The sequence below is a fragment of the Cheilinus undulatus genome, linkage group 21, assembly GCF_018320785.1.
Source record: "Cheilinus undulatus linkage group 21, ASM1832078v1, whole genome shotgun sequence".
Classification (NCBI taxonomy): Eukaryota; Metazoa; Chordata; class Actinopteri; order Labriformes; family Labridae; genus Cheilinus; species Cheilinus undulatus.
The window spans coordinates 8,544,817-8,567,305 of NC_054885.1; the positions used below are offsets into that span (position 1 = coordinate 8,544,817).

The 22,489-nt window shown below is 39.4% G+C and overlaps 1 protein-coding gene across 1 annotated transcript in view; it reads right to left on the bottom strand.

Annotated features, from left to right (window-relative positions):
• Window positions 1-22,489, bottom strand: part of stx1b (syntaxin 1B) — a 115,198-nt gene that overhangs the window by 37,473 nt on the left and 55,236 nt on the right. The window contains exons 2-3 of the mRNA XM_041778279.1: window positions 12,707-12,781; window positions 12,051-12,150 (exon numbers count right to left, since the gene is read on the bottom strand). Of these exons, the coding sequence (XP_041634213.1) occupies window positions 12,051-12,150; window positions 12,707-12,781 (175 nt within the window). The remainder of the gene's footprint in view (window positions 1-12,050; window positions 12,151-12,706; window positions 12,782-22,489) is intronic.

Below are 22,489 nucleotides of genomic sequence, written 5' to 3' on the forward strand. Positions count from 1 at the left end.
ATATGCAGAGCCTTAAGCTTTTCAATGTATAGGAAGATTTGTAGAAATCCAGCCATCCATTATCTACAACTGGCTTTGTTTTTACGCGCCACAGTCTCATCTCATGCCTGCCCACAACCCTACCTGATTGGCTAGGTGTCACATGAGTACTTTCTAATCAAAACTGAGGCCTAAGTGCCACTGACATAAGCGTCCATCAATTTCTACACTGCTTAACTAGTTCTGGGTTGCAGGAGCCTATCCCAGCTGTCACTGGGTGAGAGGTAGGGCATATAGAGACAAATCAGCCATGCTCACACTTACACCTACGGGCAATTTAGAATCATCAATTAACCTAACAAGCATGTTTAGGCTGGAGTATCCAAAGAGAACCCTTGCATGCACAGGGAAAACATGCAAACCGCACATATAAAGACTCAGTCTGACTAGGATTCAAACCGTCTTGCTGTGAGGCAACAGTGCTTACCCTCTTGGCCCCCCTATCTACTGTAAGTAATAAGCATTTAGGATACAATCATAGTGATTTCATCTTTTTTTTTTTGTCATATTGCCAAAAAACTCACCCATCTTTGACAGGCAGCCACAGCCACAGCTTTTGATGAAAACTAAAGCTTCTAACAGATTTTAGTCACCAACATGTTTACTGTGAGTTATAAAAATTAGGGGTTGATCAGATGAAGCCTCTTGGATGAGTTTGTCAAAAGGTGGACCCTGTAACTCACCCAGAAAATCACCAAAATTTAATAATCAAATTTTAATAGCTGAATACATTTCTTTTCACCATGACCCAAAAAGTATTTTGTAGGTTTTGTGATACACATGCTACAGCATACATTGCAATTTCCACCACTTTTGGATTTTGTGCCAGTTTTGGTAAGTTTAAGGAGAAGTTAAGGCCTCTAAAAAAGCACTCCTATATTCTAAGCACTCCAATAAAGTCTTTGCACCCTTCATGCATAGACCTTACTGAGACATTAATCCAGGGGACACTAGATTAGGATAAGAAAATCAAAGAAAAGAAAAGAAATGGAACTTACAACTGTACACAGTAGAGGAACTTGTTGGAATAAGGCACATTAAGAAATATTGAAAAAAAATCTCAAAATGTTTGTACACCTAGTATCCATTAAAAGAATCAACAGTATATATGCAGTTTTGAATATGGACATAATGATTTGGGTTTTATTTTTTGGCATATTGCCAAAAAACTCAGCCATCTTTGACATCCAGCCACAGCCACACTTTTTGATGAAAACTAAAGCTTTTTACAAATGTGAGTCATCAACATGTCTTCAATGACATTTAAAAAACAGGAGCCAATCAAACAAAGCCCCTTTGACGAGTTTATCAAAACATGAACCCTGTGAATTGGCAAGAATCAACAATATGTAATCATCAAATGTTAGTAGCTGACTTCCTGTTCATTTTCCACCATGACCAAAAAGCATTTTTTTTTAGGTTCAAATTTTGGTTAGTTTTAGAAGAAGTTAAATTGCCTTGCATTCCAATATGGTCTTTGCACCCTTTATGCTTATGCTGCGTTTGATTGTACTCAGAACTTGGAAAGATCTGGGTCGGAAATTCCGACTTTCGAGGTAAATTTGTTTTATTGCATAAGCTCAGGAGTGCTTATGATGTTTTTCGAGGATCAAAAATTACTGCTGGGGAAATATATATTAGCTACTTGAGGGAGAGAGAGAAAGAGAAAGGTCATATGCTGTAAGTATGACTTGAACGCACCAGCAAGGGGAATCCTGCATGCATTATTGAACTTATACTTGCATCAAAGTGAGCTGTGCAGAGACCTGTACTGTAGTAACACAAATGCTAAATTAGACATGCATAAAAGTAAAAGTTGAGGAGAAAGTGACTCTCATGGTGTGCGACACCATTTTGCTACTTCATTCCGACCGACTCGGGCTGCTTGGATCATACCCGAATTCCCGAGTCGAGTCTGGAGCTCAAGGGCTGTTCTATGGCACTTTTCCGATTCAGAGGTCGGATTTATCCGAGTTCCGAGTACAGTCAAACGCAGCATTAGACCCTACTGAGACATTAATCCAGTGGACATTAGATTGTCATAAGAATATATTGGAAACAAAGTCAAAGTATAACTGTACACAGTAGAGGAACATGTTGGAATAAGCCACATTAAGAAAGATTGGAAATTCAAATATTGACAAATGTGCTCCCATTTCATTCTTAATAATCTAACCAATCCAGCATACGTCAAATAATCGAGAGCACATATGCAGTTTTGAAAATAGACATAATAATTTTTTTGTATACTGCCAAAAAACTCCCCAATCTTTGACATGCAGCCACAGCCACACCTTTTGATGAAAACTAAAGGTTTTTACAAATTTTAGTCATCAACATGTCTACAGTGAGTTACAGAAATCACGAGCCTATCAGATAAAGCCCCTTTGATTAGTTTATTAAAATGTGGACCCTGTGAATGAGATGAAATGACCAAAATGTTAGTAGCTGATTTCCTGTTTATTTTTCTACCATGATCCAAAAAGCATTGGATGCACATGCTAAAGATGACAACACAATTTCTAGCACTTTTGAATTTTGTGAAAATTTTGGGGAGTTTAAGAGTTAAGGCCTCTAAATAAGCACTCCCAATAATGCTTTGCATTCCAATAAAAGTCTTTGTACCTGCCATGCTTAGACCCTTGTGAGATTTTTATTCAGTGGACATTAGATAAAGGGATCAAACTCAACAAGCACAAGAAAATCAAAGAAAAACAGAGAAAAACAAAGTCAGCATAAAACTATACACAACATAGGAACTTTGAGCAGATGAAGAAATGTTGGACAATCCAGTATTCACAAATTTATTGCATGATAAGGTAAAAATATTTTCTTTGTCTGTCCCTCTTTCTATGCATCTGTTTTTACGAACCATGTCATAACACCGTTGAAAATATAATAGAACTTTTATGCTGAACCATTAGCACTTGAACATTTTAAACAAAAGGAGAGTGTAAAAAAATCATTGCTTATTGATTAGACTGCAGATAAGTATCCTTCAAGAAGGCGTATTGATGACTTTAAAATGGGGGGTCTGCAAATACACAAACTAAACTTGACACAGATGCAGCAAAAACAGCAAAATAATCCACTAAAATAAGCTGAAGTGTAAATGTGTCTGTATAAATCTGAAATCTAAAATTGTCTGTTGTAGCTTTGACTTGAGCTGTGTGGGGAAAAAAAAGCCTTGATTCATCCATACTACTTGGACACACTGGGCAAACTGGTCTCATTTAAACTGGAACCACAGCGTCTTTGTACAGTGTGTTATATAATAAAGACATGCTTTTATGTGTGTTATTAATCAAAGAGCCTTGGATGCTGCTCTGAGCTGCTTACAGAAACGGAAACTGGCAGCAAAAAAAAAAAAAAAAGGTCACGAGAGAAGAAGAAGAGGAGGATGTGAAGGGGGTGTTTGATGATGTGTGTGCAGGAACGGTAACATCACATCATGTCAGCCATGTTGGAGGGAGGGGAGGCCCTGTGTGTGTGTGTGTGTGTGTGTGATAACTGCAGCAGTGCAGTCAGATTTACGAGCGCTGCAGTGCCATTCAGCCTCCTCTACCTCTGACTCACCCTGTTCTCTCCGTCTGACCGCCTCCCTGCTCTCCTCTCTGCTCACTGCGCTAGCTGCTGTTAGCACATGATGCTAAAGCTTTTGTTAGCATGGGATGCTAGTGCCTGGTATAAAGATATGGAGGGATTTAATTTGTTAAATTCTCTCTGGTTGGTTTGATTTTAGTCTCACACTTAGTGAAATGGGGATCACCTGAGTGCAGTGAATTTTTATCAGTTGACTGAAGTTTAAAGACACCTCTGTCTTGATGGTCCAGTATTCCTGGCTACTATTACACCATGAAGAAAAAAGAACTTTCCTGTATTTAAAATAACCTGGCTATAGCATTTTAACAATTTTAATTGAAATGGGTGGAAAATATTCATCATACTTGTAACACAGGATACAGTTACCGTATCATCTTTAATGTAGATTTTAAATTTGCTGATACCTGCTGATTGGCTGCTGGTGATACCTCAGCCATTTGACTGACACTTCAGACAGCCAATGAGCGGCAGAGACTGGGGGAAATGAAGCGATCATGGGAGGAGGAGTATCAGAGTGTTTACGGTCGTCTGCGGTTTAGAAGCAGAACTACATCTGTACCCCTCTGAGCTCACTACAACTCCCATCATGCATTATTTAGGCAGAAACACTGGAATGCATTTTGTGTGCCGGTGTGTTGCAGCACAGAGCGACTGACCCAGAAGTGAGGAGGAGGAGGAGAAGAAGAAGAAGAAGAAATGAAGAGACATGTTTCCACCGCGGGGAGGAAGAGGAGTCTGAACGTCGACTCGGTTTAACATGATGACGAGTTTGAGCACAACACCCATTTGATCTGTGTGCAAATATTCACCCTGATATGACGGTGTCTTCATCACTGCACGCTGCATCTTCGTCACAGATCATTAACAGTTCAAGTGAACTCTCAGCTGACACCACACCTCCTTTAAACTGGAGATGATTTCAGCTTAAGTTTAATCTGGGTAGAAAGAACTTCACAATAAAATCTGACAAAAAATATTAACTCAGTATTGAAACAATGTTGAAATTACACTAAAGGGCAAAAGAGGAAATTCAGTTTTTCATTAAAAACTAAAATAATTAAAATTAGTTTTTTTTTAAAGTAAATTAAGGAAAGGTTCTGGTTTAATCTTATATTTTAAAGAATTTTGATTGCATTATGTTGTTTTTTGTTTGTATTTCATAATAAAAGAGAGAGAGAGAGAGAGAGCAGAGACTCTGACAGGTGTCACTCACATTTGCAGACGTTACACTCCTCGGCTCCTCACAGGTTAACTTCAGTTTAAACACTTCAACCAGCAGAGACTTCACAGGCAGCATGCAACAATAACATAGACACAAACAGGGAAGGAGAAAGGAGGAAAGAAATAAAGGAAGATAAAAGAGAGAAGGATGAAAAGAAGAAGGAAAAAAGAAGAGAGAGCATAGGGATAAAAAGGAGGAAGAGAGAAAGGAAAGAAAGGAAAGAAGGAAGAAAGGACGGAAGGAAGGAGGAAAGGGAGGAAGGTAGAAGAGAGGAAAAAAGAATGGATGGAAGAAATAAAGAAAGGAAAGAAGGAAGGATAGAAGGAGGGAAGGAAGGAAAAAGCTGGAAGGAAGAAGGAAGGCGGGAAGGAGGTGAGGAAGGAATAAAGTGAGGAGGAAGAAGATGAAGGAAAGAATGACAAAAGGAAGGAGGGAAAAGGAAGGAAGGAAGAAAGGAAGAGGGGAAGAAGAAAGAATGGAAGGAACAAACAGAGGAAGGAAAGAAGAAGGAGAGAAGGAAGGGGTGGGGAAGGAAGAAAAGAAAGAAGGAAGGAAGTACAGAAGGAAGGAGAAAGAGAGGAAGGAAGGCAGGAAGAAAGGAAGAAGGGGGAAAGGAAGAAGGGAATGAAGGAAGGGAAGAAGAAGGAAAGAAGGAAGGAGATGAGGAAGGAAGGAAGGAAGGAAAGAATAAGGGAAGGAAGAAGGGAGGAAGGAAGGAAGGAAGGAATAAAAGAAGGAAGAAAGTACAGGAGAAGGGAGAAAGAGAGGAAGGAAGACAGGAAGAAAGGAAGGAAGGAAGGAAGGAAGAAGGGGGGCAGAAGGGAAGAACAGAAGGAAGGAAGGAAATTAGAAAGGAAAGAAGAAGGAAAGACAGAAGGAGATGAGGAAGGAAAGAAGGAAGGGAGGAAGGAACGAAGGAAGAGGGGAAGAAGGAAGGAAGGAGGGGGGGAAGGAAAGAAGAAAGGGAAGACAGAAGGAAAGAATGAAAGAGGGAAGAAAGTACAGGAGGAAGGAAAAAGAGAGGAAGAAAGGGAGGAGGGAGGGGAGGAAAGAAGGAAAAGAAGGAAGGAAGTACAGGAGGAAGGAGAAAAAGGAGAAAGGAAGGTAGGAGGGAAGGGAGGACAGAAGGAAAGAAGGAAGGAAGGAAGTACAGGAGGAAGGAGAAAAAGAGGAAGGAAGGTAGGAGGGAAGGGAGGACAGAAGGAAAGAAGGAAGGAAGGAAGTACAGGAGGAAGGAAAAAGAGAGGAAGAAAGGGAGGAGGGAAGGGAGGAAAGAAGGAAAGGAAGGAAGAAAGGAAGGTTGGAAGGAAGGAATAAAGAGAAGAAATACAAGGATTGAGGAAATAAATTGAGGAAGAAAAAATAAAAAGTTGTAAAGGAAGAAGACAGAAATAACAGACAGAGGGTAAAAGGAAAAGATGGAAGGATGAAAGGAAAAAAGGGATGGAGAAGGAAGGAGAGGGAAAGATGGAGGGATGGAGAAAATTAAGGGAAAAATGGTTCACATGGAAATAAAAAAGGAAGGATGCACAACAAAGAAACAGAAAAAGAAAAAGAAAAAAAATCATTGATCATGCATTAACAGAAAACAAACATGCATTAAAATGAACTAAAACCATGCAGAACAAACATTTCAGTGTATGAAAAGACGTAAAACAAAAATCCGCCATGTGTCTCCGTCTGTTATTATATAACTGAGGTTCAGTGTGAAGATGAGCAGGAATAAAAACACTGATTCAGAGCCAGCGGGCCTTCATTAAGGAAGTCCAGAGCTGCCAATATTCAAATTTAATCATTTATAGCAGACAGGATCGAGCTTATATGAGGCAGACGACAGCATGGGCCAAAGACGAGCAGCCGTGTAGCCAGAACTTCAATCATAAATCCATTTTTAATCATCACAAAAAATAATATTTACCTCATTTATTAACGGAAGCTTGGATTCATAGGGAGCCTCTTTTTAAAAAAAGATTTCCCAGCTCATTAATGGATGTTTTTAGGGTTCCAGCTGTGTGCTTTTGAATAACGAGAAGGGACTAAGGAAGTGCCTGCATTCTTTCTATTGTCCAGCAGGGGGTGATGCCACCGAGTTTAATGAGATCTATGAGAAAATGAGCCAACAAATCAACAGCTTTATCTCAGTAAATATTATCCTAATGAGTTTAGGGTCTTAATGTCAGGTTTTTGGTCTTCTCAAGCAAGACTAGAGGGACGTCAGCTGAGGAAATGTGGGTAAGATCAGAGTCAGATGTGCCAAACAGTGCCAAACTGGACTGCTTTGTGGAAACTGACCACACATGGGCGTTTTTTTCTTTCTTTGTTTTTGCCTGAATATTTGCCGCTTTCAGTGTTAAGTAGCTTAAGAAGTAAGAATGTTTAAATTTTCTGCATTTGAACACTTGGCATAATTGCAAACAGCTCAAAACATGGCCTTTGGTAGTGCTTCTCTATGCAGAAATGGCTACTTGCCCCCCATGGGCAGTTCTCGGCTCCTGAATGACGTCATCTGCAAAGAACCTATATGGCCACCGCCATCATTCAGCTTCATAATGCCTCTTCAGAAACCAATCAGTGATGTCACTGAGTCTATGTCCATGGCTAATATATAAAATAACCATCATCTTGAATTACCAAATAAGCTCCATAACAAATATAAGGCTAGCATTAGCTGCTAGCAAAGTGTTTGTTGAGCTCTCATTTCTTTATATTCACCCTCAAATCCAAATATGGTCACATTTGGCTAAAAAAAGTATAAAAGATGGTGACCACCAAGATGTTAGACTGATTCCATGGGGTTAGTCAACAACCTAAGTTAAGGCACCATTGTGGCAATTCTTATAAAGTTGATTATCCACTATATTATCCCTCCATTGTTCTTGTTTTTGCAAGATGCTAATACATTAGCAAAAGTCACATTCAACACATTTTGACACATTTGACACCAGTTAGGAGGATGTTTGCAGATGGGGGGCAGGAAGTGATTTCTGCATATAAAAGCACTATCAAAATGCCAAAACTGTAAAAAAAAAAAAAAAAAAAAAATCCTGAGCTACTTTTGAGTCCTGATACATTCACACAAAATATTTAAAAAGTCAAATAAAAACTGGCAGACAAGCAGTTTGCTCCAAGTTGCATACTTCTGCTAATATACCATATTACAGTACACTTAAATGCAGTACAAAACACTTCATCACAGCTGGCTAGTGTAGTCTCAGATCTTGCACTGCATTTTTGCACTAACAGGAAGTGTTGATGGTTTACCTGCCTCTGTTTTCTTTTTCTTCTTCTTTTATTATTTTCTTTTTCTACTTCTTTTATTATTAACTTTTATTCTATAATAAAATTATTCCCTTAAAGAAAATCAATTTATCTATTAGCTTGGTGACACCACAACGTAGGGTACGTCACCAATATGGAGTTCATTAATGGTGCAAAGTATCATAGTTCTATTGGTTTTGAGTGTGCCAGTACACTGCATTTGAGTATACTTCTGTCTGTAGTATTTGGTACAGAAGTATGATTTAGGACACACAATAAGACTCAAAATAAGGTTAAAAAGAGGCTGCTAGCCTGTTGAAATGATATCTTATTTCTTATATGACTTGTGCTGGAGATGTTTGAAAACAAGAGGGCTAACATTAGCCTCAAACGGCTAACTTCTGAAGGCCCAGCAAGTTTACAATGGTGAGAGAGATGCTGTGAGATACGTCTAGCATGACGCTTTGAAAGATATGGAGATTGTAAGGTAAGCCCGTTTCTGATTTCATCAAGAGATCGTTACGCTAAAGAAGATGCTGATGCAAGTTCTGGTCACTCTGTGGATTTTAAAAAAAGAGGCTGCTAGCCTGTGCCATTTTCCTGCTTGAGCCTGCCACTAACATGTAAGCTCTTTAGTGGATGCTAATTTTAGTTGGTGCCTTAGCATGCTAAGAGTGCAATATCTACTGCTTCATCAATATGGTGTGTACTGAGGGTGCGACGTGTCCGTCATTCCACATTTAATTTCCCAGACACTTTTGAGTGTGCCAGTAGAACACTACATTTAGTACACCTCTCAGTGTGAATGCACTTATGTACTTAAAAATGTAGTATTTAGTGCAGAAGCATGCAAATAGGAACAAACTAATGGGCTAAGGACCTGTCAAAAGCCTGGAACAGTGGAGTCAGACAATGTTTGCATCAGCTGGTTTGGTTCAGCAGTTTGGCAGAGTAAACCCAGATCATGCCTGTGTTTGCACAGACGGTGTCCGTCCAGCATTGCTTGTTGCAACAGGAAATCTGTCTCTTTTTAGAGATTATTAGGCTCAGCTTAGTAATAAGAGCTGGTCTTTTGCCTCCAATAGGACAAGGTTAATAAATAGCTCTTCATTTGGTACCAATTTGGCTTTTGAATGTGTATTAAAAAACAACAACAATGGAAGAAAGGACACTGTCTCTCAAACTGGAGCCAGCTCATGTTAGGAGCTGAGGGAGAAAAGCTGTTAAAGACGCACAGTGTAAGACTCCTCAAGAATCTTGTTTCCCTTCATCTGGCTGGATGACGTTAGAGGGTCTGTAGGACTAAATAATTTGGGATATTGATCAACTTCACGCCATTTATCCATGGGAAAAGTAACTTTTTGGTAAAGTGAAGGGATGATGCCCAATGCCTATGTAGAAATAGTCTGATAACTACAGCGTGCAGGTCTGCTACAGCTTCAACATACAAACTTTGGCCTGTTCTTATCGATTACTAACGTGTTCTTCCCTTCCTGCCACCATCTGACTTCGTCATTGGGATCATGTGATTGATCATGTGAATCTATTGTGATGAATGGCATTATAAATAGACCATTTCTAAAATCACACATATTACAAAAATTGAATTTTCAACCATAATCCCGAAGAACGCTGGAAAATGTGTTTTTTTGTTGGTTCTTTTATGATACAGTTGGAAAAAGAATATCAGAGATGGTGATGTTTTAAATCACATATTAGCATAAAGGATTATTGTTAAATTGTGACAACTTTACACTGCATCATTCAGATTTAAAGGGATAAGAATAAGAGAGGAATGGCCTTTTAAAGTGACAGGATGTGTCTCAATCTGCCCGGCAACAAGCTAAAAGCCTCCTTCAGTCAAGTCTGAAGATGAACCTCGAGGTCTATCTGGCTCCTGATCAGATGATAAACCCGGCAGCCATATTTGTTAGAAGACGACCTCAGAGGATGCCCACGAACAGGGTGCAGGATTTTGTGCCCCATCCATGGATTAAAACAAGCAGTTTTTTCAGGCGGACTTTGTTTTTACAGTGTAGTGTTTGTGACAGCACAGACTTGGCTCTGGGCTTCAGCGGTGACATTGAGTCAGTGCTGCTGAGTCACAGCGAGCCAGGTCACGGTGAACATGGCTCTCTATCTTTATCTGAGCTCTCTGATTTTCACGGATGTGTCAGGAGGAGGTAGGATGAGGTGAAAGGAGGAAGGAAAGCAAGAAGGCCTCCTTTATTTTAATGGTTTTGTCAAGGAGTCTGATAGGCCAAACAGTCACATCTAATCTTTTTTTGGATCAAAATCAGCCCCCCAGAATTAAAATCTGATCCTGACAAAAACAAGGGCTTTCAATGGATAGCTTTGATTGATGAAGATTTATGATGCAGCCATTAATCTTTAGCTGTTAGCCAGCCTGATCCACTGCTGCAGGTTAAAGCAGTCTTCTAGAGCAGCTCCAGCAGCTTTTATACCCAGTCATGTCAGTACCACGACTAGATATAAAAGGAGCATTTTAGAGAGGCAGAAGTAAAGATGGGCAGAGTTTCACCAATCTGCAAAATCTGCATCTAAAAATTGTTCAATTTATGTCCAAATCAAGCAGCGTTGTTTCAGGCAGGCCATGGAGTCAAGCGCTGCCGTAATTGAGATCAGCTGATTTCATGCAAGGCCTTCATCAGCTGTTGACTATAGGCTAATCCCTCTCATGCTGCCTTATTTAACCTGCTCTTGCCTTGCTATGCTCTGCTGCTCTCTCTGCATTCCACTCTTGCAAACCTCCTCCACCCCAGCTCCTCCTTTATTCTGCTTCTGACTTAATCGCTGTCATTCTGCTGTCATAGAGGAGCAGGAAAGTATGTTGTTCCAACTTGATGCATTCCAGGTAGGCTTATGGAAGGGCAAAGTGGTCCTGACTGAAATTCAAGTTTAAACTGTATCATGCAAAGAAGATGCCGATCCAGAACACGATCCAGCAACGCTGCCGTCTCCATTGGGCCAAAGCCCATTCAGAATGGACTTAGGCAAAATGGAAAACTGTTCTGTTGTCAGATGAATCAAAATTTGAAATTCTTTTGGGAGACCATGGATGTCGTTTCCTGTGGACTAAAGAGGAGAGGGACCATACACCTTGTTATCCATGACAGTTTAAAAGCCTGCATCTCTGATGGTATGTGGGTGCATTATTGCCTATGGTGTGGGCAGCTTACACATCTGGAAAGTATATAAAGGTTTTACAGCAACATATGCTCCCTTCCAGACTATCTCTTCCAGGGAAGGCCTTGCATATTTCAGCAAGACAATGCTAAACCACATCAATCACAACAGTAGAAGAGTCCAGAATGGGACAAAATTCCTCTACCAAAACTCCAGAAACTGGTCTTCTCAATTCCCAGATGTTTACAGACTGCTGTTGAAAAAAGGAGGGATGCTACACACTGGTACACATGGCCCTGTCCCTACTTTTGTGAGATGTGTTGCTGCCATCAAATTCAAAATGAGCTGATATTTTAATAAAATGTTTAAATGTCTCAGATTCAACAACTGATATGTTGTTGATGTTCTATTGTAATTAAAATATGGTTTTATGAGGTTTGCAAACAATTTTATTTTCTATTTAGTGCCATTTTACAAAGCGCCCTAACTTTTTAGGAATAGTTTCTTTATTTTCGTTGATATATTTTCTTAGGCATCCTTTGAAAATAAGAAATTACCATGGAAATAACAGCTTTGGCGTCCTGTCCTAACTCCAACCCTACCATAAGTTCTACTGTCATTAAGGCCTACCCCTTAACCTAACCCTAACCAGAAATATAATCTGGTTTATTTTGAGAGTTTTTGCATGTATTTCCATCCTGACAGCAGCTGAAGTGTTTCCTGAAGAAGAACATGTCGTTGAACGTCCTCACATCTGTAGTAATGTATCAGAGAGTCTTACTTTCGTCAGGGTTGGGTGCGGCCAGGATGGCGCTGTGCTGCTTCTTGACCTGCTCCACATCCTCCGACAGCTTCTCTATACAGCCTCTGATCTCCTCCACCTGCACAGACACACATCGCAGTTACACCTCCACAGGAAGCAGTTTAACAGAAACCACCAGCGCCACACGCCGGTTTTCCCATCGTCACACTGTGTTTGTTTGTTCTGATGATCAGCTTTTTGTGTGTTTTTCTGTTCGACACAGACACTGAAGATGATGATCGGCTCTGAAGCTTCCTGCCCTCAGGTGGGGGATTAACACCAAATCTTTGTGTGTGTGTGAGTTTGTGTGTGTCGTTGCAGTCGATGTCTATCGGCGGCGGAGGATAATCTACCCTCCGCAGTGGACTGAAGGTCACTGCTCTCCCACGCCACACAAACAACTCCCGTCCTCTCCATATATGCAGAAATGTTAAAAATTTGATGGACTAAAACGCTCCATTGTGGATCTTAAACTGTAGGAAATGCTTAAAAAATGACTCAGTAACTAATTAGTAACAAATGCTGCATAATATATCCATCCTGATTTGTTTTGTGGCACCGTTTCGCTGTCCAAACATGCATATATATGAATTTGTATGTACTTTTAAGTTGTGAATTTGTGCGTGTTGTCTTACCTGTTCGAAGAACTCATCCATGAAGTGGTCCCTGTCGACCTGCACCACCTCCTCATCATCATCGCTGTCCTTAGCCTGCAGACATAAGAGAGGAATAATGATTTAATCTTACGTAACATCGAATTACTTCTGCTCCACGGTTCAGACATCAAACATCACCAGCTTTGATATAAAACACAATTAACATTTTCAATAAAAAATGTGCATTTTTGAGACCAAACTTTTCCAGTTTTACTCCGACAAATGCAGGAACATCTCTGTGTAAGAGGTCATGTAAAAGTTGGTTTATATCAGGAGTTTCTGCAGAGACAGAAATGCCCGGCCAGTCCTAGAAACAGCTCAAGAAAGTAACTTCAAACTTCCAGTAGATGTCAAAGTTTGCCCTTGAGACACTGAACCCCAAATTTATCCCAGTGCTGCATCAGTGGCGTGTGAATATGAGTGAATAGGATTAGTTAATACTGGATGGACACTTGACTTCTTTACATAGCGTGCTCTGCCATCAGAATGTGAATACGTCTTCTATCGGGTTTGATGAGACAGAATGAAATTGGTTCCACAACTATTTAAAAACATAACTCAATGTCAGGTCATTTTTTATTGAGATCAGCAAAGGAGTGCTACAAGGTGGTATCCTTTAGCCACTTTTATTAACACTAAATGTTATCCAAAATCAAATAGGAAATTCTAAAATTCATCTTTACGCTGATGACACGATATTGTACTCCATTGCCCCCTCTAATGGTCAAAGGTTTAACTCTTTCCAGCAAACTCTTGTCCACCTTAAACTTCTGCTGAACCCCCATAAAAACAAAATATGATTGTCACAGGACAGAAAACCCCTTGCTACGTTGTCAATGTAGACATTAGCCTTATTCGCATGGGATTAGCATTACTTAGGGACCCCTTTTAATTCGTAATGATGGGGATGTCTGTGTTTTTAATCCTGTGCAAATCAAACTATAATTTGCAGAGTAAAAATTCCAGGGCAAATCATAAACCATATTTAAGGGGCGCAGGTGGCTGAGTGGTTAAGGTGCGCCCCATGTATGCGGACGGCCTGGGTTCGAATCCGGCCTGAGGCCCTTTACCACATGTCTCTCCCTCGCTCTTGTCCCTGTTTCTGACTCTATCCACTATCCTCCTCTGTCAAATAAGGCACAGAAATGCCCAAAATAAACAAAAAAGAAAAACATATTTAAGCACCCACAAAGGTCCACAGATAAAACTAATCCTGTGCAAATCACATCTCTGTAACTGTATAGGAGATTGTCTACAACATTTTGGACGCATATAGGCTATTTAAGTGCTTTACTCTCAGTTCATTCCATCTTATGTTGATGAATGACTTTACTTTGCTTGATTTATTGATTTAAAACGACTTTCCAAGGGCACATGTGCACATCCCTGCTCTCCTTATATGCACAGCCCTTCTGCTCTGCCTGCTACAGCGTCTCTTTTACCATGCCTGATCTTATATCAGAATTATTAAGCTGTTTGATTAATGCAAACAATTTACAGTAACATTCATAAATTATCAGAGGTCTACAAGTAATACTAATCCCATGTGAATAGCGCTATTGAATGTGTGCAACAGCTTAAATACCTGGGCATCTGGTCAGATCAGGATTTGTCTTTTTGGTCAAACATGTTTGATGTGAAAAATTAGGCTCCAACGTGGTCTCTATAGGAACTATTCCTGTCCATAGTGAGAAAAAAGACTGTCCAGGTTACAATCTGTCAGTTTTAGACTATGGGGCACTCTCTGTTCATGTGCAACTTCTTGTGCCTTGAAGCCAATGGATGTTATACATCACAGAGCTCTTCAATTCCTCACTGGTGATAGATTTTGAACTCCTCATTTTGACCTGTGTCACTCTGTAGGTTGGCCCATTTTGGGCTCTAACTTCACACCTATGTAGAAGCACTTAAACCCAGCTCAAGCTAGCTCAAGTCTAGAAGTCAACAGATGTTTTAAGGGTGGATATCAAGACCAGAAACCAATATTTGGAACCGACAGAAAGCCATCAGTAAGTTTCAGCATGGTTGCCCATAATGAGATACCAAGGGGAAAGCTCCACAGGGCTGAGTCTTATGGAGAAGCAAATGGGGGTCAGTGAAAATATGACCTATCTTAGTACTGTGCAGAACTTTTAGGCATGTTAGAGCCAAAAAATGAGGCTGAAGTTTGGCCTGTAATGGCATGTTAGCCCACTTGAAGGCACCATCGGGTGGGAAAGATTGACACAACCCAGGCTGTGCTCTGGATGTCTCTGGGTTACTACTAGCCGCTGGTTGTGCTGTGGATGAAAACTGGTGGTCCCCAGGGGGTATCACCAGGGGTGTAAAGACTTGGAGAAAAGAAATACCATTGGGCTTGACCTTGGCACAAAGTTTCGTCGACATGTGTGAGGCTTGACTCTGCAACTCCCATTCCAGCCCTGGGGTTGAAGCACATCGGGCCCGGTGTGGAGTCCTTAGCACCCTGCATGCCTTCAACTTATGCATGCGACTGTACATAGGCTTGCATAACTTGCATTTAACTGGATGTGAAATTAATCATCTGGGAACTTCATTCACATATCAAATAGTTGTACAAGTACAAGATTTTTCACTGTGCACCAGTCTTTCATTCAAAATCTTCCTTTTGTAACAAAATTAATGAAACAAAAGTAAAACTGCACCTCAGAATAACTGTGAAGAGAGAAAACAGCCAGAGGGGAAGAAACACATGGCAGAAGAGCTGAAGCAGTGCGCTTTCAAATGAATTAAAAATCTATCGATGATCTGCCAATACAAATAATCAGCCATATGCTGAATATTAGGCCTCCATAATGGGCTGACCCCGACTCAGGTCCATTGAGGATTATCCGTAAAGAAGGAGGAAGAAAAACTGATGCATCCAGTTAAAGCTGAGTGGCCAGACTGCATTGAAATGAGAGATAAACTCCTATTGCATTAATATCCAGCTAAGCTGTAGGCACTGTTGGTCGTTGCACTCATGCTATGGTCTGTTGGACTGCATCTCATGTCTCACTGCTTGTCTATCATAAATACCATGGGAGTTATGTAATATGCGTATGTATTCACGTCTTTGTGCATATTTTATGATGTTTATGGCTTGTGTGGACTTCTGCTGCAAACCAAATTGCCCCTCAGGGAAAACAAAGATTTTCTATTCCTATCCAATCAGGTTTAAAAAATCCCAAATTTGCCTCAATAACATCCAGTTCAATCATTCAAAACCCACACACAAAAAAAAACAATAAATAAACAAATGGATAAATAAAAATGACTGTTAAAGATAAAAGTGCTGCATATTTTATAGCATTATGTTTAAAAAAGCACTGAAACATACGCAGACAAACAGGATGGTAGGTGGGTTGAGGTGAATTGGGGTCAGCAGGTGAGTCAGACCAAAGCAAACGCTCAATGAAAGTAAACAGTTTCAAATTACACTGATTGGATTTTGTGTGTATCTCACCGACATGAACAGCTGCTTAGTATTGACGGTTGTGTGTGTCTTTTTTAAGCTGACACCATGTTTCATCAATGAACTCTCTCTGACAGGCCAGACAGGATCATCCTGCCAGCACACAGACATTACTCTACAATAAAGAAGCAAAAAGATTTAAAATCTTCACCAAATAAGTAGAGATACAAGGTTGATGCAGTAGTTAGCTCCATTAGCATTATCTTACTACTCCAAGCACAAAAAGCTTACATGCTTACAGGCTAGAAATCACCTTTTCATAGTAAATTATCTTAAACATACTGTCAGGAGGTCAGCACTTTTGAAAAACGTTGCTCATTTCCGATGTAAGCCCTACAAAGACAAACTAGCATGCTAACAGCCTCTGGGTCTACACAGAGTAAACACTGAAGCTAATGATAGCTTGCTAGTTTTATAACTTCTTATCCAAATAAGTGGTAAAATAATTCAACCTTGCATGGTAACAGGATAAAAACATTCTCTTTAACATTATGTAACTACAGCTGGACTTAGCCAGTTGTGCTAACTCAATAGCCTACATGATGAACTGTATTTAGCAATACAATAATCCAGTTTACAAGACATCAAGCTAGCTGAAAGACTTTGTGGTTATTAAATGATTATTCTAGTGCCAAAATAAGCTAGTTAATGCTAATTTCAGCATTTAAAACCAAAAGACTAAGTAGCATCTTAATTCCCATCATAGCTTGTATGTTCAATGCAAGCCTCTAGCTTACTAAGATGCATGAAATCTTAATTTCCATTATGAATCTACAACATAATTTGACATTTATCCTGCTTGCTTTGAATTATCTACATAACACGTCGTATAAAAATGAAGCTAGCAGCCTCTTTTTTTGGAATCTACAATTTTTGACCAAACTAGCATTAGCAAGTGGATGCTAGCATAAGTTTTATATTTGATTTTAAAACGGAATCAGCAAGTTTATTCTAATGTTAGCCTGACCATTTACAACTCTCAGACTTACTGAGCATTAGAATCTCGTTCTTTTCAGAGTTTGTATGCTAGCTTGTATGCTAGCCTTCTACCACAGTTATGAACATATGACAGAAGTTAGCAGTTTGAGGCTAATGTTAGCCAAATGTCTATCGGGGGCAAGAAGTGGGGGACAGCTGTACTTTATAGCTCTAAACAGACCTGTATGCTGTACTTATCAACAGAACATTTCTTCATTCATGCAGTACGATACCTACACTTTACAAATGTGTCCCCCCCCCCCATAGTTTGACTGATTTACCTGGCTGCCATTTCTCTGTGAGTTTTTTTGCCTGAATATTTCACTACTATTGGGAAAAAATGGTAGCTTAAAGAATATTTTATATATATTTTTGCACTTCGAATGCTTAGCATAGACAGAATCAGTTCAAAACATGACCTATTTGGTAGCTTTTTAGCATAGACATTACTTCTTGCCCCTGGAGTTCTCCGCTGCCGTGCAATGTCATCTGCAAAGAACCTACATGGTTCATTAATGTGCCTTTTAGATAAATGAATGAATGAATATATTAATAAGCTATCATTCCAACAGGCTAGCAGCATCTTTTCTGACCTTCACTTTAAGCCAAGCTAGCGTTAGCAAGTAGATGCTAGTCCCAGCCGTCTTATATATAATCTAATGTCACGTTATAATCTCATTTCATTAGCAAGCCACCTGTGCACAAACTATAATGTCCAAAGGACCCGTGCAAGTCCATACTCATGTTTGACATGCTACTGTACAAAAAAAAAAATCAAGCTTACATTAGCTTCTCAATTCCTCTCTGGGCATTTGCATGCTATACATTTAAGATAGCATTCATAGAGGCATAAAGCGTGTTTTTTAATGCCATTATGACTCCAAAACAGAAGTTAGCAGTTTTAAGCAAATGTTAGCCTTGGTTTTGAACATCTCCACAACAAGGGGTATAAAACAAACTAGCATGACAACAGTCCAACAGCCTCTATTCGTATGTTTTTGGGCTGTTTTTGAGGTCCGTTGTAGCAGGTGTCCTTTTTCTGAACAGGACAACTCCAGCTTCATTGCAGAGCTAACTTTGTTTTTGTACCATTCCACAAATATACCGCTATGTCAAGGTTCTTACAGCTTGGCAAGACAGCTAGCATGCTAACATTACATTAGTTAAAAAAAGAAATGTTGGCCAACTACCCTTAGAAGTCAACAACTTCAGAAACTAACACTTCCCTGAAAAATAGAGTAACTCTTACTTGCAAGCCACACAAACCCAAACTAGCATGATAATAGCCTCTCAGCACATGGTATTAGCAAGTGGAGATTAGATTAGCATTATCTAGAATCAATATTTAGACCATGCTAGCTTGCTAAACAGAGTTTCTTCCTCCATATTCAGAAAACTGAACAGTGAACAGTTTATTCCAAATGCTTTATCATCACTAGAAACCAGAAATTGAAAGGAAAAATGATGCAGCTACGGAGCTTCATCTTATTCTAAAAACAGCAGTATAGCTAAGAAGAATTCAGTCATTGTGATTGTTATGTTTGTAAGAGGACTAAAACAACCCTTTAGCTGAAGTGTTCTGGTATGAATGGTGAAAGCTGGTTTTGAGGGATGTGGTTTGAGGCTTTGTCAGTCTCTAACAAGATAATTAGCATAGCAGCTTGTTGGCTAGCGTAAAGCAGCATCCCTGCCTGCAGCTCTGTCTCGCTGGTTCTGTTTCTGTGTGGTCAAACTGCAGCTATCGTGTCCCTCTGTGCCCTTTCTCTCCCCCCCTCTTCCCCTGTCTGTTCTCCCCCCTGCGTATTCTGCAGAGGACACACAAAATCACACAAGGTAACAAAAAGAAGGCTAAAGCCACAATGTGTTATCTAACTTACATTGTCTGTCCGCTAATCAGAAAGAAGAGTTACACTTTCAATCAAAAAGCAAGCAAACATTCAAACAGGAAAATAAGCACACGATTTATTATTATTTTTCATAAATTAGATCAATTTCATTGCTCTACATTTTACCTCCTGGCAACTTCACTTCTTCCCCTTCAAGTCAGTATTTAGTAGATGCACCTTAGGCTGCAATCACAGCACTGAATCTGTGTGGATAGGTCTCTCAGTCAGGCTTGCACAAGCTTTGCAAAACTGCTCAAGCTCTGTCATGTTGCACAGGGATTGGGTGTGAACAGCCCTTTCTAAGTCCAGCCACAAATTCTCTATTGGATTGAGATCTGGGGTTTGACTCGCCACTCCAGAACATTCCCCCTTTTGTCTTGAACCTCTACAAGCCCTATAAGTCCAGTTGCTGAGAAGCATCCCCACACATGATGCTGCCACCACTTTACTTCACAGGGGGGAGGGTGTGTTGGTGGTGATGTGTTCCACATAGAGACTCTCACATGCCTTTTGGTGAACATTTGGTGAATTAGTTTCTTGATTATGGATTTTTAAGTTTTTAATAACATTTTCTCTGATTTGCTTGGAGTGTTCTTTTGTCTTCACGGTGTAATGGTACCCAGGAATACTGATTAACCAGTAGGTGGACCTTCCAGCCATAGGTGTCTTTATACTATAACCACTTGAGACAGATTCATTGAACTCACTTATTGTGAGACAACTAGAACCAACTGGCTGGAGCTGTTGAATTAGGTCGGTCACTTCATTTATTTTATACTACCAAGATTGATTCATAAAAACCAGTTGAGGGTAAAACATCCAAGGGGGCGAATATTTCTATAGGCTTGGGGTTTGGTGTGTAGACTATATATTAAGATGGATGAGTTATAGCTGCCTGGAAGCGGGTCCAAAATACTTAAGAGGTCCCCCTAATGATTGTTCACAGTATAAGTAATAAACTCTACCTCCATGTTATCAGATGGGACATGGGTCAAACTTTTAAGTTAAAAAAGACGCAATAACAATTATTCTCAAACCCCGGTTTCTTCATTAAAGTTACTTACTATTATACTGAATATAGTCCAAGTTTTTATCCTTGGGAGTAGATTTATTTGAGTTGGTTATTTGAAATTTGATCTCTATTGACAAACATGGCTCTTTACATTACTCTCAACAAAATTAGCCGAGTGGAGGAGGAAAAGTGAGAGAAGGAAAAGAAATAATATTAATAATCCAATCATGACACTTTACATAAACAGGAGAATCTGCTCTGCTTTGAAACATACTGACCTGAAGGATCTTTGATGGGTTATCAGGAAGTAAACTGTGCAGTTTGGATGGTGAAAGGTGCATGGTGTCATGCAACTCCACCACCTAGGTAATTTTTGTGCATATCTTTGCTCCAAATAATGTCATTCGGTCATTATGTACATTATCTATTTTTTCTATTAATCGAAATTAAATTTTTTTTTTTTAAATAATTGTATGAAATGAATAGATAAAATAAATGTTACAATTTTCAATTGATTATTTAAATCTACTTTTAATTAACTTAAATAAATTGTTGTTATCTTAATGTAATTAATTAATTCAATTCAATTTAATTTATTTATTGTACTTTATTATATTATAAACTATACCATACAATGGAAATAGATAGGAAGGTGTCCATATTAATGCACAGTCAGTGGTTGGATAATGTATTTGGCTACAGACAGATGTATTTGGAAAAGAAATGTAGGGAATTAAAGTAAGAAAATAGAATGTAAAAACTTTTTCGTACTGAGTCAGCTGAAGCTTTTAAACGGTCTTTCTTAGGTTGACTCAGAACTGTAACTTTGATAAACAAACTTTTCAGAGGCGAGTACATGACCTTCAGCCTGTGAGGAAGCCTCTGCAGTAAATTATAACCTCAGTTATTCTACCTTAAGATTATTCTGTTTTCTTCTGTCTGCAGCTTTCAGATCAGATTATTCAGACGCCTCTATATCTCTGGATGTGACGACCTTCTGCTGTTCTTTATCACGCACCCTCAAACAAACACTGCAGCACTGATCCAGAAGCACAAATCCACTGATCAAACTGAAAGTCAAACTTTAACTTATTTAAAAAGCAATCATGTTAATGTGCTCCAAGTATGTGAAATTTGCCCCCTTACTGATACCTTTTTTTTGGTCAAACTTAAATGTTTCAGATCATCAAACACATTTTGATATCAGACACAGCCTGAGTGAAAACAAAATGTAGTTTTGAAATGATGATTTCATTCAATAAGGAAAATAGCCATCTAAACCTACCAGGCCCTGTGTGAAAAAGTGAATTGCTCCCTTGTGCAGTCATGAATTATCTGTGATTGATCAGATTTCTGGAACGCTGAGTTAAATTTCACTAGCCACACGCAGACCTGATTACTGCCAGACCTGTTGAATCAAGAAGTCCCTTAAATAGAACCTGTCAGACAGAGTGAAGTAGACTAAAAGATCTCAAAAAGCAACACATCTAAAGAAGTCACTGACATATATCAGTCTTGATAGGGTTACAAAGCCATTTCTTAGGCTTTAGGAGTCTAGCGAACCACTTTGACAGCCATTAACCACAAATGGAGAAAACTTTAAACAGTGGGGAATCTTTACCTAGCAGAAAATGACTCCAAGAGTGCATTGATGACTCAACCAGGAGGTCACAAAAGAACCCAAAAATATATCTGAAAACTTGGAGGCCTCACTCGACTCAGTTAAGGTCAGTAAGATAAGAAAGTGACTGGGCAAAAAAGGCATCCATGGGAGAGTTCCAAGGCCAAAACCACTGCTGACCAAAAACAGTAAGAAGGCTTGTCTCACATTTGACAAAATAACATTTGGGGAAATATCCTATGGATTGATGAGACAAAAGCTGAGCTTTTTTGGAAGGTGGGCATCCTGTTATATCTGGAGCACAACTAGCACAGCATTTCATGAAGAGCATCACACCAACAGCCAAACATGAAGGTGATGGTGATGGTCTGGGGCTGCTTTGCTGCTTCAGGACCTGGACCACTAATTGATGGAACAATGAATTCTGGTCTCTTTAAGAATCCTGAGAAGAATATCTAGCAATTAGATCATGACCAAAAAGTCAAGCGACTTAGATCTGATTGAGATGCTGTGGCATGACCTTAAACAGGCCGTTCATGCTTGTAAACCCTTCAAAATGTCTGACTTGAAACAATCCCGCAAAGAAGAGTGGGCCAAAATTGGAGGAACAACCAGTAAACAGTCTTTTCTTTTTTTACATTGAGCAAGGTAGGTTTGGATTGTTTTCAATCCTTAACTAATGCAATCATTATTTAAAGAATGCATTTTGTGTTTACCCAGAACATCCTTGTAGGATATTAAAATTTGTTTGATGATCTGAAACATTATGTGTGACTAATATGCAAAAAAAAAA